The 19188-nt window shown below is 46.0% G+C and overlaps 1 protein-coding gene across 1 annotated transcript in view; it reads right to left on the bottom strand.

Moving 5' to 3' along the window:
* LOC126485076 (uncharacterized) overlaps positions 1 to 18949 on the bottom strand; it is a 320715-nt gene extending 301766 nt beyond the window's left edge. Inside the window, exon 1 of the mRNA XM_050108679.1 lies at positions 18811 to 18949. Coding sequence (XP_049964636.1) covers positions 18811 to 18949 — 139 coding nt within the window. The remainder of the gene's footprint in view (positions 1 to 18810) is intronic.
* Between the last annotated feature and the right edge of the window lie 239 nt (positions 18950 to 19188).

The following is a 19188-nucleotide window of genomic DNA, read 5'->3' on the forward strand; positions in this document are numbered from 1 at the left end:
CTTTGGAGAAAGGTGTATATGATTGAAGACGTCATATAACGCTAAACAGCCTGTTGTAGGATAATGAAACACGATTCGTGTCCGCATGCAGAGAACATTTCGGAGATGGAAACTATCTGCACTAGGGATCAGCATCGATTATGTAAACAGCGATCTTATGAAACTCGGCTCGCTCTGTTCACCCGCAAGATCGAGACTGTAGTGCGTAACGACGCCCACGTTGACGCCGTGTTACTTGTCTCGAGAAGGACATTCGATGTCGCTCCTTATTCTCATCTGTCTTGTGAAAAATGAGAGCTTGTAAATATCAGACCTCCTCCGTGATGAGACTGAAAAATTTCTGGCCATTAGAAATGACGTTCTTACAGAAGAGGATTGCAAGCTGTTGAAGAAGCGCCAGGCATATCCCAGGGGAGTGTTCATGTACTGAAACGTCCCCTTAGAAAAATTATACAGGACTGTGCTTAAACTGACACACAATATTTTTAGCGCAACGCAATCTGACTTTCAAAACTCCCTACAAAAGAATGGCCCTGACTAACATCAACCTATACCTTTCACAAATCACTTAGCTCACAAAAATCTTCGTTACTCGAACTACTGCAATACAGCGAGCGCCACTACTGCCAGCTAAATAAAAGATTCAAACTACGGAAGCCACTAACTACTGATAGGTATAGTTAGCAAATGAAAGATTTTAATAGAGAACAAACAATGTATTTACCTTAATAGTGTTGAAAAATCATAATATACATAGCAGTTCATGACATCCAGTCTTACAAATTTCAAAACTCCGCCATTTCTCTCCCTGCATCCACCACTGCTGGCGGCTCACCTCCAACTGCGCAACGCTACGCGCCGTTAACAGCCAACTGCCCAACAGTACAATGGCAGACAACAATGCAAACTAGCCACAGACTGCACATAGCACAGCCAGTGATTTTCATACAGAGCGCTACGTGGCGTTACCAATATAAAAACCTAAACAGCCTACTTACAGTACAGCGGTTGGACGAAAATATGGAAACACAGGAAACACGAAGCATTACGATGCTTACACGGTGTGGGAACGAAGCTGGCGTTCACGGCTTCCAGTCGTCTCGGAACGAATAAAGACAGATTTGTGTGGCGTTCAAAAGAGACTCACACCACTAATGCTGCAAAATAGTGGGAAGTGCAGGCATCGATGACGGAGGTGGATGGCGATCACGCACCATTTTCTGCAAAGCAGAACACAAAGACTCGATAATACTGAGATCTGGTGACTGCGGCCGTCAGGGGAGATGCGACAATCCATCCTGGTGCTCACAAAACCAATCCTGGACTATGCGCGTTTTTTTTGAAAAGGGGCCCTGTCGCCTTGGGACTCAGCATCACCATTAGAGAAAAACGTTGTTCAGTGGGCTGAACCTGATTACACAAAGTGGTCACATAATAATTGGCAGTAATGCGACCTTGCAGAGTAACCGTGGGGTGCGTGGAATAAGACGATATCGCTCCCCAAATCATCACCGAACGCCCGCCGTGTTCCACTCTTGGAACGTACATGTCCAGACGTCCAAGGTTTAAGGCTTCGGCATCAAGTTTTCCTGTTTCTGACATTTGCATCAATGATTGAGTGGTTTCTAAATTCCATGTCTCCCTGAAATTCCCTGCTTATGGAGTTAGTTTATGTTGCTTCTGTGCTGACAGAGTTCGCGAGAGTGACGTTGCAGTTCTGAAGAGACTTTCGCAGCAGTCGTCCTTTTTTTGTCACAATCCTCTTCAACGTCCGTTTACCACGATCACTTCACACACACTTTCGTCCGCACTGTGACATTTCGGATGGTGTTTTCGCGCGCACACTGTGTGTGGAATGAATCTTGGATGCGGTGTCTCGTCAAACACCAAACACGTCGGCTACGTTGTCTACGGATGCGCCCACCATACGAATGCCAGCAATTTTCTCAAGTTCGAATTCACTTAACTCCTACACAATGCGCTAACTACTACACAGAACACTGTTCTGATCACCGCAGACACTTGCAACTCTTTGATGACACTGCGCAGCAAGTGAAGTTCGTGGTTAAATACAACAGCGCAACCTACATGACTGTTCAAGCACGCATTTCTCACAGTGGTCCCATATTTTTGTCCAAAGCCTGTATACAACGATACAGGCTCGTAAGGTCTAGTAGTTACGGCGTGGAGTGGAGGGCTGGCTGGTTCAGCTATGGACAAACGCATTCAGTGTACCATCAGACAATTTCATTTGCAAGAGAAACCTCGAAAAAAGAATTTTATAAATTTGGATACGCAGTAATTTAAAACTGATAACGTAGAAACTAATAAATCAAACCTGAAATATCTCGACACAGATGGACGTCAATAACACCTGCGAAATTTTATGAGTAACAAAACTTGTGGTCGAGCCCAATTTAATTGCTAAGAGAAATGACCACAAATGAACATATAAAAATGGGTCTAAATAACTGCAGCAGCATTGTGAGAATGGCGGCTTGTATGTGTAGCCCTATACATCCACCAAAGCAAATCATAAGCGACGGGCCGACTGCACTGTCCGGGTCAGGAATCACTCGCATGCACTCCACGCAGACCCACAGCACGGCCGCGTCGAAGAGAGCTGTGTGCCATCAAACTGTTGTTGTTCTGACAGAAAGTTCGCCCCTCCTGCCGCAGCGCACCACTATCCTCTCCTCAAGGGACAGACAGCGTCCTCTTCCCAGCTCGCAAGCGCCGTCTAAATGGAGCAACTCGCAGCGGGCCGCGACTGATAATTACGCTTCCAAACGATGACACACAGGGTGAGTCACTAACTGTTGCCACCATGAATAACACCGAATGTGTGATAGGAGTTGAAACGTTTGTGGGGAAAAAGTAGCATGGGACAAGGGGGGCCATAATATGACGTCGGTTTTTTGTTGCTAGGTGGGATCGCTTCAGAGATATGAAGGTCAGCTTTGTTTTTTTTAAAATTGGATGCTATAGTTTGGCACTTATTTTCTGATAGCGACTGTCGACAAAAATCCAGTGATGTGTAACAGTAACGTCTTTGAAGGTCATCGAAGGTCAAAAAGGTGGCATGAACGTCTATTTACAGAAGGTGTTCAAAGTGATGACCATTGGTATAAATGCAATGCTGCAATCTTATCATCATGGATTGAGTGGTATCCCTTATCACATCGGCACTTATCGAACCACATGCTCAGACCATTCTCTCTCGCATATCTTCAGGTGTAGTTCGATCGCCATTGTAAACAATGCCTTTTACGAATCCCCACAAGAAAGAATCCAGAGGCGTCAAGTCTGGCGAACGAGCCGTCCACGACACATTTCCTCCCCGTCCAATCCAAGAATTTCGGAATTGTCGCTGCAACTCATTTCTAGCCATCAGCGAAAAATGTGCCGGACACCCATCGTGTTGATACCACATTCTGTTCCTTGTTCCTAAAGGTATTTTTTCCAATAACAGACCTAAAGTTTGCCGGCCGGGGTGGCCGAGCGGTTCTAGGCGCTACAGTCTGGAACCGCGCGACCGCTACGGACGCAGGTTCGAATCCAGCCTCGGGTATGGATGTGTGTTCGGTTTAAGTATTTCAGAGTCTAGGGGACTGATGACCTCAGAAGTTAAGTCCCATAGTGCTCGGAGCCATTTTGAACAGAAGGTTTCTTACAGGAATTTGGTGTACATCCTACCATTAAGGTTTCCTTCGATGAAATAGGGGCGTATAATTCTGTCGTCCAAAATCCGACACCATATATTTGTACGGACCACGGTTTTTGGTGTGCAGCTTGCCGCAGCTAACATAGGTTTTCAGTTGCCCAATAATGCATGTTATGCTAATTAACATTTCCATGGTTCGTGAATGTAGCCTCGTCAGTAAAGAAAATCAAATTAATAAATGTGTCATCCCTCTGAATCTGAAGTTGAGCCCATCGGCAGAATTCAGTGCGACGCATACAATTCGTACCAGTTAATTGTCGGTGGAGACTGATTTGGTAAGTATGACATTTATGGCGATAGAGAACACGAACAACATTACACTGGCTCATGCAAGATTGACTTGCGATTTGACGCACCTTCTGTAAATGGACGTTCATGCCACCTTTCTGAACTTCAAAGACCTTACTGTTACAAATCATTGGATTTGTCTCGATAGCCGGTATCAGAAAATAAGTACCAAACTGCAGCATCCCATAAAAAAAAATTTAAAAAAAACCAAAGCCGACTTTCATGCTCAGCTACTCTCTTACTTTCGAAGTTATTCTAGGTGGCAATAGTTAGTGACTCAGCCTATATAAACATGGGGGGGGGGGGGGGGGGGGGGAAGGGGAATCAGAAATAGTCTGAAAAGTCTGAAAGGGTATCTCGTGGTGAGCTGTCCTGAGAAATAACTGTTAAGCAAAAATTCGATACGTTGCACCGTTTCCGAGTTAATTACAAATGAAGTAACCAATAAGGCCATTGCTCGTGGGCAAGCGGCCCGCCGGGGATGATGTCACCAAAAGTTTGCTTCGTTTTGTTTCCTAAAACCGAACAACCGTGCGATACAAAAATCGGACACGGGACGGTAGTGAGGGCCCAGCCCGAAACAAAGCCTCGGCAGTCTAGAGCGCTGTCATCTACCCTCTGAGAATAACTGTCACTGACTGTATCCACGACATTTCAGTGCCTTAGTTATTCCGCATTACGATGCAGTGCTCCTTTGGACATGCGTGCGAGTCCAAAGGAACGTTGCATCGTAATTCGAAATAACACAGGCACTGTAGCATCGTATTTCTCCGACGACACAGGGCAAGCCCCTTTCAAGTAAAATGTCTCGCCTGTACAGGAACATACATACTGTATGCACGAGTACAGTTGTAGCCCTACCCGGCTAGCCGCGCGATCTAACGCCCTGTTTCCCGAGCGAGAAGGCGTGCCGGTCCCCGGCGCGAATACGGCCGGCGGATTAGTGTTGAGGTCCTGTGTCGACAGCCTATGGATGCTTTTTAAGGCGGTTTTCCATCTGCCTCGACGAATGCGGACTGTTTCCTCTTATTCCGCCTCAGTTACACTATGTCGGCGACTGCTACGCAAACACTGTTTCCACGTACGTGTGCACGATAATTACCCTACTACGCAAACATTTGGGGTTACACTCGTCTGGTATGAGACGTTCGCGGGGAGGAGGTCCACTAGGGAGCCAAACCGCACAATAACCCTGGGTTCGGTGTGGGGCAGCTGTAGGGTGGGTGGACTGCTGTGGCCCGTTGTGGGGTTGTGAACCACTGAGGGCTACGGCGGGACGAATCCCCTCCGTCGTTTCTAGGTCTCCGGCTTAATACACACACACACACACACACACACACACACACACACACACACACACACAGGTTGTAGACAAATGGTTGACGACATGTGGAAGTTTCGGTGTGGCCGTGAGTCGTGCTCGGATAGCCTAAAGGGTAAGGTGACCGCTCGTGTTAATCGGGAAATCCGGGTTCGAGTCACGGTCCGGCACAAATTTTCATTGTCGCCATTCCACTTTACAGCTGATTGTTGTCCACATTCGCAATTGCAGATACATTTCATGTATCTAATTGTATCCGGCGGCCCGCTTGAATTTGCCCGCGCAAGAGCCTGGTTGGTTAACGTCAACGTTAAGTAACTCAGAAACGGCGCAACATAACGAATTTTTTTCTTAAAATTATATCTCAGTACAATCCACCCAGCAACACTCTCGTAAGCTTTTCGGAGTATTTTCACCACCCTGAATACGGAATGTCTCATCTAAGTCTGCCACCTCATATATTTCCGAAATGAAATGAAATGTGAAAAAACTCAACGGACCAGGGATGCACCTACGTTAGGGATTCACACAATGGGCCAGAATACAGAACCCCTACAAGAAAACAAACATCATTTTCAACACGAAGTTACGGCTTTTTAAATGCCTCATGTTTGTTTTTTCTACGGAAATGAAATCTGGAAGTAGAATTACAAGGGAAGAATTGTTTTCACTGTTCTAAACCTCATACCTTCTGTGATACGTAGATTTTAAAGGATAGCAATGGCATCCGAGAAAAGTTTGCGTAAAGCAGGCTTTATGACAGGGCAGGCGACCCCCGTTACGGAATATCAGCATTACTGCAAGAACTATAGCACTGTGTCCATTGCGTTTTAGAGTCTAAGTATTTAAGAAAGTATAAGGTTTAGGGATGTGAAACCAAGTCTGCCATCACTAATTGTACCTCAAGTTTTCATTTCCGTTTAAAAAACATACACTTCCCATTTACAAAAACGTAACCTTTTGTTGAAGGTGACGTTTGTGTACCTGTAGAGATTGTGCGTTCTTGCCCATTGCGGGAGCTCATAGCATAGGTGCTGGATCCCTGGTCCACCGCATTTATCACATTACGTTTCATTTCGGAAATACATGTGGTGGAAAATTTAGATAGGACACCACATAAACATATATATATGTGTGTGTGTGTGTGTGCGCTCGTTATCAAACTCCAGTGAGACAGCTCTTGCGAACTGGGAAGAGAGCGCTGCCTGTACCGTGAGGGGTGGATGGCGCCGCACTGGTGGGACGAGGGGCGTTGTGTTTCTACATCATCTCCAGGAGTAATTCAAGACGGAACAGTTCACGGGTGAACGGTCCGATGTCAGTGCCCATCGGACACAACATTTCCTCAAACGACCACGTTGCCATCATCAGGTGCGCTGAAGAACTGATCGCCTGTTAGCAGACGCAGGACTTACATCTCCGCCCCCGCCCCACCCCCTCCGACTAGGCGATCTGTACACGCTCCGCACCCCGGCGCTGGCGTGCGTCCAGCACCTCCTCGTCCCCTGCTCGCGCCACAAGTCTCTCCGTCCAAGGTTCGTGCCCAGGGATGCGTCCCGGCGCCGTGTCTGCTGTTGCTCTGTTTACACCCTTGAGTCAGTTCGTCGAGGGCTATCTCCTTCCTCTTCTTAATCAGATTCAATGCGGGTTCTCAGGACTATCTAAGGCTATAGCCACTATCCGACTGATCAGTGGTTCCCTTACCCGATGTATTCTTTAATGACACATTTCCAGAAGTAGGTGTCTATTGTGACCATGGTATGGTGCAATTCCAATAGGCAATGTTCCGCAATTTTCGACTTGTTAGGTGTGCCGTTGGCGTCCTCAAAAACGATGTTCCACATACACGTCATTTGATCTATGTAAGCCGCTTTGGCAGGGGATCTGATAGATCCCGGATTTCTGTAGTCCGAGGTCATGCTCCCCTTTCTGAACGTCCCGGTGAAAAGAAGAGCGGAAGGCATGTTGGACTGCAGCGTATACTGTAAAATGGCACACACAGAGCTAAACTCGCATGCCGACAGTTCCACTACCCGGCGTGTAGGAAAGTCGTGCTCACATTATTACTACATAAGTTTCGCACTCTCTCCAACAATGAGGACCTCAACTTAGAACTTGAACGTCTGAGGACAATGTTCCGAAAAACGGCTACACAGTGGAAAATTCCGAGAGCTCTGCGTCCTACACCGACTCTACAAGCGGCAGCACGAAGAGAGGAAACTCAAGACGAAGCGGTCATTGCAGTTATTCGATTTTGTAGCGGATCATACGGGAAGATAGGAGGAATTCTTCGGAAACATCAAATGAAGACCGTCTTCCGCCCACCAGATAAAACACAGGCACTGCTTGAAGTGCGAAGGATGATCTCGGGCAACGGAAGTCCGGAATCAGTCAGATCACCTGCCAATACAGCATGGCTTCCAGAGACCTAAGAGTGAGTACTGAAGAAGAGAACACCAACACCTCACCACACTACAGGAGCCTAGCTGGTCGGCAGTTGCGGGATTACACGGCATGAATTACGTCCATACTAAGCTTGGCGATACATACGTGTAACTCGTGGGACTGTGTCGTTAAAGAATCTGTCCACATTTGAGTAAGAGAACCGTTGACAGTCGTGGCAGTGGCTACAGTTCAGTACAGCATCTGAACCCGCATTGAGTCAGATTAAGAGGAGGAAGGAAGCAGCCCACAACGAACTGACGCCGGGGCAGGCAGAGCAACAGGGGAGAGGCCGCAAGGCGCCTCCCTAGCCGAGAACCCCGGACGGAGGGACTTGGCGCCGGGAGGAGAGGGGGAGAAGTTGCTGGAGGCACGCCAGTGCCCGGGTGTGGACCGCTTACAGAGCAACAGATCAGGGGGAGAACAGGAGGAGACACAAGTCCTGCACCACCTACCAGGCCGTCAGTTCGTCACCACACCTGGGCAACGCGGTCGCTCGCCGAAATGTTGTGACCGTTGGACAGGTACACCCGGTCGTTCACCCATCAACTATTTAGTCAGGAGGGATGTGTTACTAGGCGGAGCAACAACAGCCCGGTGAGGGACGGCTCTCTTCCTCTGGGCCGAGTAAGAAGCGACGCATCGGAATGTAGGGGCGTGCTTTGGGTCACGTGATGGATTAGGTCGGAAGACACATGGAGCTGTAGGGATGCGATGCTGATGTACATTGGAAAGGTACAACGCCAGAATATGGTAGTTAAATGTAGAATGATATGTTCGGTGCAGACCCTGACAGTCAATCCTTAGCATGAACCAGTGAAATATCCTGCGCAGAAGTAGCACGAAAATACATTACTGTTCATTTAGACGACTGTTAACACAAACAACAATGAAGGAGTGAAATGTAATAAGCATATGATAAGTGTTGAGGGAAGGGCTGAATCTGGATTGAGATTCATTAGAAGAATCACAAGGAAATTTACGAGGGCTATTCGGAAAGTGAGGAACGCTAAGTCGCGAAATGGAAACAACAGTGAAAATCAAAAATGTTTTATTTGCAACAGTTAGCTACAACTTCCAGCTACTTATCTCCATAGTCACCGATCCGACTTAGACGTCTGTCGTAGCGTTTACAAACTTTCCAATACTCTCGTTATAGAAGGCAGCCGCCAGTGCTTTCCGCCAACTCTCTACGCTCGCCTACAGCTCGTTGTCTGTGCCAAAATGTTGGCTTCATAGCCAGCGGTTCACGTGAGCAGAGACGAAACTCAGAGGGAGAAAATTACGGGCTGTATTGTGGGTAATCAAACATTTCCAATTGAAAACGATGCAGGAGCATTTTCATTGCCCCTGTAGAATGCGGCTGAGAACTGTTTTGAAGAATAAAACGAACGACAGTTATGTAATGTTGGCTGCATAGCTTCAGGCGAAATTTATCACCAGGCCCTCGTACTTGGCAAAAGGCACTAATGTTCTAGGTACCTTTATGTGCTCCCTGTGTGCTCAGAACTAAAAAGGACGACCTAACGCGATCGACGGGCATACTAAAGACATTGCCCAACACACCTGAGCATAATTTCATCGGATTTTCACTCTCGCGACCGATCGTTCCTTACTTTCCCAATAACCCTCGTGTTTCAACAACAGCAGATGAAACTTCCTCGCAGACTAAAAGTGTGTGCTAGACTGGTACTGGAAACTGGGATCTTTGATTTTTCCGGACAAGTGCTCAACCAGCTGAGCTATCCAAGCATCCGTCGTCACAGTTTTATTGCAGGCAGTCGCTCTTCTCCTACCCTACAAACTTCACAGAAGTTCTCCCGCATACCTCTCGGGACCTATCACTCCTAGAAGAAAGGACATTGTGAAGGCGTATAAACAGTCTCCTGGGTTGTAGTTGTCCCACACCTTTGCAATATCCGTTCTTCCTGGAATGCTAGTCCCACGAGATATGCAGCAGAACTTCTGCGAAGTTTGCAAGGTAGGAGATATGCTACTGGCTGCAATAAAACTGTGAGGACGAGAGGTGAGTGGGCTCGTATAGGTCAGCTGGTAGACCATTTGCCCGCGAAGGCAAAGTTCGCGGGTTCGAGTCTCGGTCCGGCACACAGTTTTACTCCGCCAGGAGATTTTAAATGAGCGCACACTCCACCGCAGACTGGAAACAGAAGATGAAGTTTGCCAAATCCTCGATCAGTTGTTGAGTATTTCTTCTCAGCCAGGGTCTGTGGTAGGATTGCCAGGGGAGATAAAGACACCCCAAATAAAAGCAGTTAGTTTCGTCCGAGGTTCGTCTGGTAAGCACAAAATATGAATATGCACAAATATTTCGCGAAGCTCCTACGACGGTAAAACCAGACGAATGGAGCTTATACAGTCTATTATCACCGGCAGTTCTTTGGTGAAACATGTAAGAATGGAACGAGACAGGGAGGAAACGATAGTCCTTCACGAAGCATCCTCCGCCAGATACCGTGACTTAGAAAGTATAGATGTAGGTGCTGGTTTTCTCCAAACTTGTACTCTTCTACATTGATGTTTTATCAAGCTTTCTTTCTGCCCAACTAGTTTTCATCATCTCCCCTGTGTTTTGTCATTTAATAAGAGAGCTGTGTGCTTGAATATCTCTTAACAGTTGACCTTCCTCAATACATGTGGCAAAAAGAAATGGTTTGATATTGAAATTATTGAAATGCAGTTTCTCGTCTTTGAATGTTCTTTCAGTCAGAAATACCGTTTTAAGCTCTCAACCGCATTTGTGGTTGCTTCAAATAACGGAACACGTGTAACAAAGCATATTCACATGTTTTTCTTCTTACTTTTAGTTTTAACATTTGCCACTGTTTTATTTCACCTTCCGCAAACTAAATTATGTTTTACTGTCTTTCGTTTACTCGTGACTTCTGTTCAGTGTAGGCCTAAGTGATAAGGAGTACTCATCTTATTATAATTGACAGAGTAATGATGTATGAGGGTTGCGTGCGTGACACAGCATTATAAAGATATTAAATACATGTAATATGTTTTATTACAATCTGCTGTCGCATTTTTCTTTACAACAGTAACCGTTTCGTTCAGATTCTGAACATCCACTGATCAATAGTAGTTCAGAGCAACCTGTCAGTTCTGTGCGCTGTGAGCAGCCTCCGTAAGTCCTTAACTGAGGACACCGCGCACGGCACATAAAGCTAACGATTTGCCCAGAGGCTACAATTGACCTGTGGCTATTCAGCTTATCAGCGAAACCAGTTATAGATGTAAAGACAAAAAAATATTACAACAATAATTCAGTTTTTGCGGATTTATCTCCACTTGAAATCATGTCAAGCTTTCATGAATACATGTAAGTATGCGTTAACAGCACGAAATTATAAGTTTACTGTTGACAGGTTTGCATTCGTTGCAAGCATGCGCGGTAAACAATTATTGAAGAAACGTGTCTTCTTGTCTCAACTGTTGGTATTGTGTTGTGCGACGTCTCGTCTTCATTATATAAACTACGCAGATATAGGCTTTGTACGAAGTTTGTACATAGGTTGTTAGTGCGAGATGTGAATTATCGTCCACAGAAAGGTTAAAACTTATATAACAAGCTTCTTAATTATCTCAGTATCATTACTAACATATATTCATAATAATAAAAAGCTATGGTTAGTAGAAGAAAAGGATGAGGAGCACCCCGTGAGATATTCAAATAGGTTTGCGTGTTCCTGACGTGTGACTGATGTTAAAGGTAACCTCTGACGGGACTTGAAAACCTTCGTGGAGGAGGAACTGCTGACGTCACAGCGTGGAATTCCACATTCCACCATACTGCGAAGCGTGGAAGGAAGAATGTGCCAGGCCACATCTTTCACTCATGAAAGAAAACGTCGTCAAGGAAATGCAGGATCAGCTTCGCGTGAAAAGCAGAATTTAGGTGTCGCCATGTTATATCAGCTCATACGAAATCCGTATTGGCCGCGCGGAGTGGCCGCGCGGTTGGGAGCGTCATGTCACGGAGTGCGCGGCCCAAACCGCCGGAGGCCCTGTCCTCCCTCGGGCTTGGGTGTGTGTGTGTGTTGTTCGAAGCGTAAGTCAGTGTAAGTAGTGTGTAAGTCTGTCGACCGATGACCTATGCAGTTTGGTCCCTTAGGAGTCACACACATTTGAATTTTGGAACTTCGTTTTTGGTGAGTTTTATATCATAGCACGCGCGCTGTGTTATTAGATATTTCAAAACACCATTACATCGAGGGTCTCTCGAAAAGTGTCATTTTTGGTACGATTTACTATAATGTAATGAGAGAAATGTACATATCTGTAGTTAACAACTTGTACTTGATGCTTTTCGTACTACATGTTACGAGTGGTGGAAGTATACCTTTTCAATGCTATGGCCCAGTGGTGATCCATCAAATCACGTCGTTTTTGTTACAATTTCTTAGAGTCAAGTATCAAATATTGACGTCATTAGTTACAGCCTATAGACATTATTAGAAGGTATAACAAGTAAGTTAAGTGCTGTTATGTTGAAACCACAGCACAATTGGTAGCTTTGTGATCTATCAAGTGAAAGGCAGCAATATCGCTTCTACGAACACCCATTTTTCTTGTCCACTATTTTGTTTATAAAAGATTCTGGGGCTTTTTTATTAATTTACTAGAAGTGTGATCTGCAGTACTCGATGCAATTTATTACAAACAATGTATTTACTGCAGTTCTTATTGCGTAGGTCAACGACTGCATTACTTACCCAATTGCCAGAAAGTTTTTTTGCTGTTATGAAACTTAATGTGAAAGTTATATATCTGTTTCTTGGCTTTAAGAACTGCCTGAAATTTGTATCGATCTGGTAAGTATATTTTTCAGTCATGCAGAGTAGCTTCGGAAAAATCTCCTCTAACTTTCTCATGAAATTCCGAAAATACTCTCGATTTTGAAACATGTTACTTCGGAGTGATGCTAGTCAATAGAACATCGAGAATATGGATATAATGCATGCATAAATTGACATTAGATACATATTTAAACCCATACACTTAATTTAAAACCGAAAATTTGATGGAGATTCAGGTGAGTAAACGAATAACTTCTACTCATATGTATCTCAGATCGTTGTGCAGCATACGAAGTGTTCCTCAAGCAGAAATTTACTGCTCGAGGCATCGACACACCCAGAATCTTCTTCGTTATTTTCTTCGCTCTTCTTTGACAATCGCTAACGGAGTTAAAGTAACGGAGTCGACACAATAATTTTAATCGCGTCCACTTTCGTAAATAATGTGTGTGATAAATGCGCCAGATGCTACCGACAACTGCCGGTGGAGGCGGTGCAATCGCGAATCAGGATGAGGAGAACGGTCCGTGAGATGTAGCGGCTCGTTTCAGAGCGTGCGGGAACCACGAAGGAAACCACGTGTAGTGTGATTCGCTGTGAGAAACATGTCCCGTAGAAGGACTGATTAGTCGTACATCACTCATATCCTACTACTGACGGTAAATTTTTGTTGATATTTTAATAGGACTCGAAGAGTAAAGAAAGCAGTACTGGTAACAAAAGAAATTAAAGTTAGGAACTTTTCTCTTCACTTTTTATGGGGTCTGTTTGTACAGACGAGCTTCAAGCCGTCTGGAAGTACAAACCCACAGGAGAGCGGTTTGAGAATGTCCCGACAAACAATGACAGCGTTAAAAACGCTCCCTATTGGAGATGGTGCGCAGGAGACTGTGTGTGCCACCATCGTCCGTTGTCTGAAACTGCCTTGGCTCGGCGTGGCACGTCAGCAATTTGACACGCGTGGTGGTGCCTGTGCTCGCCGCCGGCTGACAGCGCCGCGAAGGCGTAGCGAGATTTCGACCGCACCAGACACCTGACTTCCCCCGGTACAGTAATCGCGGTATTCCCCGTGCCTCGACAGCAAACACGGAGCACTGAACGAAAGGTAGATACCGCCGGTATTTCATAAACCGACCAAGAAGCGACGTTTTCGACAAGCAGTAATATGCAAAGTGAGAACTCTGCTGCAACGCTTATATTCGTAGCGACACTCCAGTGACCATGATTGTTAAAGAATTTGCGTATTTAATGGCATTCGATACCTCTTGATAAGAAGGGCACTGTGACATATCATATGATCGCATTGAAAGCCATCCAGAAAGTAGCTAAAAAATATGTTAACTGTGAAACATCGAATAATTGGACCGAAACTGCCCCCTATGCAGTTGATTCGCATTTCGCTTTCTTTCCAGATATTTGTGCGAAAAGTTTCCGTGTTAGCATTGATAAATATAGTATTACTGTGCTCATCTGATCACGAGATATCGAATGGTGTTAAAGAAATCACATCATGCCACTAAAAAAGAGATAGCTGATTCAGTATCTCGCCATATACAACAGATACAAGCAATAATAACACAACCGTAAACTGTATTGCTGCAAACATTATTTTGATATCATTAATTGCTTATGAAATCCATGAAGCGTTTGGCCGAGCGGTTCTGGCGCTACAGTCTGGAACCGCGCGACCGCTACGGTCGCAGGTTCGAATCCTGCCTCGGGCATGGATGTGTGTGTTGTCCTTAGGTTAGTTAGGTTTAAGTAGTTCTAAGTTCTAGGGGACTTATGACCTCAGCAGTTGAGTCCCATAGTGCTTAGAGCCATTTGAACCATGAAGCGTTGATGTTGTGAAATCCCTCCACTCAAGGTGTTTTTAGATTTCCCCTGTAAACTCACAGGTCGTGTTGAGAGCGTTCGGTAAAGAATCGTATAAATATAAAATCGTGTTTGAAGATGTAAACTTTTCACTTTAAAAGAACAAACAGTTCATAAGGAGAATTTCATTTTCTTGCGAAATACCGATAATTGCTTTCTGTTACCCTGACAAGTATTCATATCTTACCACCGAACAAATGAAATAGCAATGCCCAATGATAATTGATGTTGTAGGAGCAGAACGGCATTACAACGGGTGTTTAATGTGACTCTTGAGAATTGTTCATTATTTGCACGTCTTAGCACTGGGCATTCGTAACATAACAACCATACGGTTACAATAGTAGTAATTAATACATTCACAATAAATTAAAATCGATCTCCCACCTATCAGATGTAGAGAATGGGACATTATCCAAATACGGTTCATTTGTGGCGTACATTTCAGACTGAAATCGTTATCTACCCGTCTCTAACTGTACGTCCTGAGAGTATCTAGAAAGATGCTACATGCAGCCCACACATCCTGCTCACCAATTCAATAGAACTTCGACAGAAATTCACCTGTGACAGAAAACTATGTTAACAGTCAGAGCACTGCATACGTATTGTTTCTACTTGCGCTTAAACGTCGGCAGAATATATGCAGTAATTTTGGCAGCATAAAGAAAATGATTCATTAAGGTACACGATCTTCCGATTTAACGTTACCGTTCCAACATTCTTATTACGGCTATCGTGTTATTTTTACTGCATCTGTTTACTGAAGTATGATACGTCTTCTTTCAGTATAAGAGAACAAGTTCCCCACAACTTCGTTGTAGATAAGGCTGCAAAACGTAGTAAAGCATCATTTCTGGTCATAATTTGCTAATAATTAACACATACTGGAAAATTAAAGCAAGCACCGACGTATACGAAGATATAGTAGAGTTGTCGTCATAGATTTTATGTGAGAACAGAAATTTGGGATACTTCGGACGTGACTAAAGACGTGAAATTTATTATGTGTGCGGTATTTCTAAGGGAATCTGCAATTTCAGTGTTGAAGTACGACACGGGGAAAAAATTATATAGTCCTTTAGAGGAACTAATGGGGGTTGTACCATGTGAAGCATGGAACATAAACTTTGCGCCCACAAATCGAATTTCAAAGTCGACAGCCAAATAACTAATAGCGAACATGACCTTCTGTTGCTACTATTTCTGCGTTCAACCTTAGATGTAGACTTTGCAGCAGCTTGCGACACAATAAAAGGTGTAATTTGTTTCCAGTCTTCATGAATCGTAATGGGCAGTTGCTCGTAGATTCCGAAGCGAGTAGAAAAAAATCTGTACCAAGAGCGTCAGGTCGGGCCTTAGAGTGGTACAAGCCAGCAAATCAACCAATGCCGCGTCCAGTCACAAGGCAGTCTTTCTTTAGTCATTAATAGATGCGTAATGGTACTCATAAACAATATTCCATTGGCTCAGGTCTTCCCGCAGTACTCTGTATCCATTAAGTCAACCGCCGAAGCGATTAGTCTGTGCCAAAATCAGAGAAACCCTCCCCTCTCCCACTTTCCCCCGCGAAACCACCTCCAACGACTTTCACTGCTTGCAACCACACACTGCCAAGTACCACCGCTAGGCTCACGCGCAGCCCACACACGCCCATCGGATCGCGACCCGCTCACTCCACTACTCAACGTATGGGGGACGGCGCTGCCTGCTCCATTCTTAGCGATGTCGCGCGGTTGATCGTTGGACCAGTGGCTCCCGTGTAGCGGCATGTCCACGAAAACAGAGTTCTTCGGCATCATTAGCCTGTTCTTCTATTTGAGCTTAAGACGAAGATCATCTGTTCTAGTTTAGAAGGATGTATGATGTTTGGCTTTTACAGTAGGCTTCGGAGTTTATCTGCTGGTATCGGATACCTTTCCAGGACTGCCGAAACGGAAATTCGGCTTAGTGCTTAGCTAACGTTCTAAGTTCTCATCACAATCCCTAAACGTGAACCTAAGCACACGCTACTATACTACAGTCTCTGACTAAATGCCTGGAAAGAAGACACCAGGCTCTAACTGATCCGGCACTTTTTACTGGCCCGCTGTGACCGCGATGTGACACCTCGTGTCTGCGCTCTCGTAGCTACAAGCGAACAGCCTGTGTTGAGACACAACGCACATGTTGGAGAGCGCCGGACGTGTGTGGCTTCGCTGTATAGTAATGACCTACACTAACAGACAACAGAGCTTAAACACGAGGTTTATTCGATACTTTCTTCTCTAACTCCTCATTTTTAATTGCGGCTTCATCCGTCTGCCAGTAAAAATTTCGCTTGAGCTACAGGTCACCGTCCATTACACATTTCATTCTCTCTGCCTAATCCGATCAAAAATAATGATCAGTTACATGATACAATGTTCACTGAAACTTCTTGCAATAAATACGACGGAAAATTGTTTAATTAGAAGTCAAAACTGCGCGCCCGCATCGTTAGCCACGTAAACTTCGTATAGAAGGACGAAAGACACGTTCGTGGAATGTTGGAGCGTCCACAGGACTGACAGAGAATAAAACATATATCTTCTAGCAAAAATGTTGTGCCTCTGACTTTGGTAAACGGTGGTAACGTACTCCGTCATTTCAGAATTACGAGTGGTTTAAAGTCCGACTTCTTCCTCGAACAAGTTTACGTTTGCTACTGAGCGACGCTAGTAACTGACGCTGAGTGGCTCATCCGAAACGCTATGCGAATGCAAAAGCCCTCTAAAACGATCGTATGAGCGACTCTGAGCATAATACGAGCGGTTCAGAGCAATCGTTCCTTTCCCTTGATTTACTGCATTAAGCCCTGGAATAACTTCAGAACTCTGCAGTAACACTGACAGCATCACAATTAGCGGCCGTAGGAAACAAAATCACATTCAGCCTGTGATTCCACCCACGCAGCGACAGTAGTGAACCTCTAACTCTGTCAGGCTGGACGCGGTGATCAATTAAACCACACTGGTACGTATAGTCCATTCGATAGCCCTGTAAAGCCGATGATCGTTTTTCAGTATGACGAACGTAGATATTACGAAATTGTCTATAGTACAATTTCTACAACATATATCTTAAGTTATACGAGAGCTCCTAGAGGTAGCATTTTTATTTCAAAGAAACACATGTGAATATCTGTTTTTCCTGCTAATGCATTTAGAGAACTCATCGAAATACTAAAACTGAATTGCGTTTCCGATCTACTAAGCGAATGCAATGACCACGGAAAAGTATTGTATGAAGACCTTTAGAGAAAGTGTGCTTGTGCGATGTTTATGAGGGAATATGACCACGGTTCGACTCACGGTTTCCTCCATGGGAGCACTGGGATGGGACGCACTCAGCTTCTTCAGGACATGTGAGGACGTACTGAAGGGGAAATAGCCGCTCCTGTTTTCAGAATCGACATTAGCGATAGGAGAATGGTGTACTAGCATTTAAGTTACGTCTACAACTACAGTCTGCAAGCGACTTCGTTGTGAAATGCACAGCAGACGGTAGTTCCCATTGTAGGGCTTCTTCTCGTTCCATTCACGTATGAAGCGTGGGAAGCATTACCGCTTAAACATCTCTGAGCGCACTGCGATTAGTCTAATCTTGTCGTCACTGTCCCTACAGGAGCGATAAGTTGAGGGTTGTAGTGTATTCCTAGATAACTCGCTTAAAGGTGGTTGCTGCAACTTTGTAAGTAAGTTTTTACGATGTAATTCGAGTTCACCATGAATGGTCTATCAGTTCACGTTTCTCAGCGTGCCTTGACGATTTATCACGGTCCAGGAAAACCTGTGACCCTTCGCGGTGTTGCATACGTTGAGTACCCCTGTTAGTCGTATTTGGTAGGCGTCTGCTACACTTGAGCAAAATGACACCGCAAGTATTCACGAAGGAGCAGCAGTCGGACGGATTGAGCATTTTTAGAGTAGTCCTACGTTGCGAGCTTTCAACTGAATCACACAGGGCGAATAATGATCTTGCCCTTAAACCGCCGTTTTTATGCCTGCAACGGGAATCAAATCTACGAACAGGTCTCCGTCGCCTTTTGCAGTAATGAATGCGCTTAATGGGGAGAGCCGCGGGAGTTCTTAGTGGTTAACTAGAGGGGCCGAAAGACGCGCAGACGACTCGACACGAGAGAACGTCGACGAGCGAGCGGGAGGCGCCACGGCGTGCAGCGTTACGTTACGGTGCGGCGCGAGCCTCGCGCCAGATATCGGGCAGCGCTGGCGGCAGCCGAGGCGAGGCGACGCGAGGCGCGTTCGATTCGGACGGCGCGGCCGGGCTGCAGAGCGGAAGATGGCGGCGGCCGTACTCACAGTACTTGTTCTTCTCGGCGGCGGCGGCGGAGAAGAGGGCGGCCGCCGCGAGCAGCGCGGCCAGCAGCCGGGGGCGCAGGCGGGGGCGGCGGCAGCCCGGGCCGGGCCCGGGTCCTCGCGCCGGCCGCGGCGCGGGCATGCCGCTAGGTGGACGTGGGGGCCATGCCGGCAGCTGCTGCGGCGCCGCTCCGGCCGCTATCGATCAGCGCGCTCGACTGCCGCCTCCGGCCGCCGCCGCCGCCGCCGCCGCCGCCGCCGGACGCCCCGCGCCTGCGCACGCGCGCGACGCCAGCGCCGCCCCCGTCCGCCGGCGCCGGCCGTCGGTAGTACGCACGGCGGGCGCCGAAAAAAAGAAGCGCGTCCAGCCCCGTCGCACAG

This window comes from Schistocerca serialis, chromosome 6 (genome assembly GCF_023864345.2).
Source record: "Schistocerca serialis cubense isolate TAMUIC-IGC-003099 chromosome 6, iqSchSeri2.2, whole genome shotgun sequence".
Lineage (NCBI taxonomy): Eukaryota > Metazoa > Arthropoda > Insecta > Orthoptera > Acrididae > Schistocerca > Schistocerca serialis.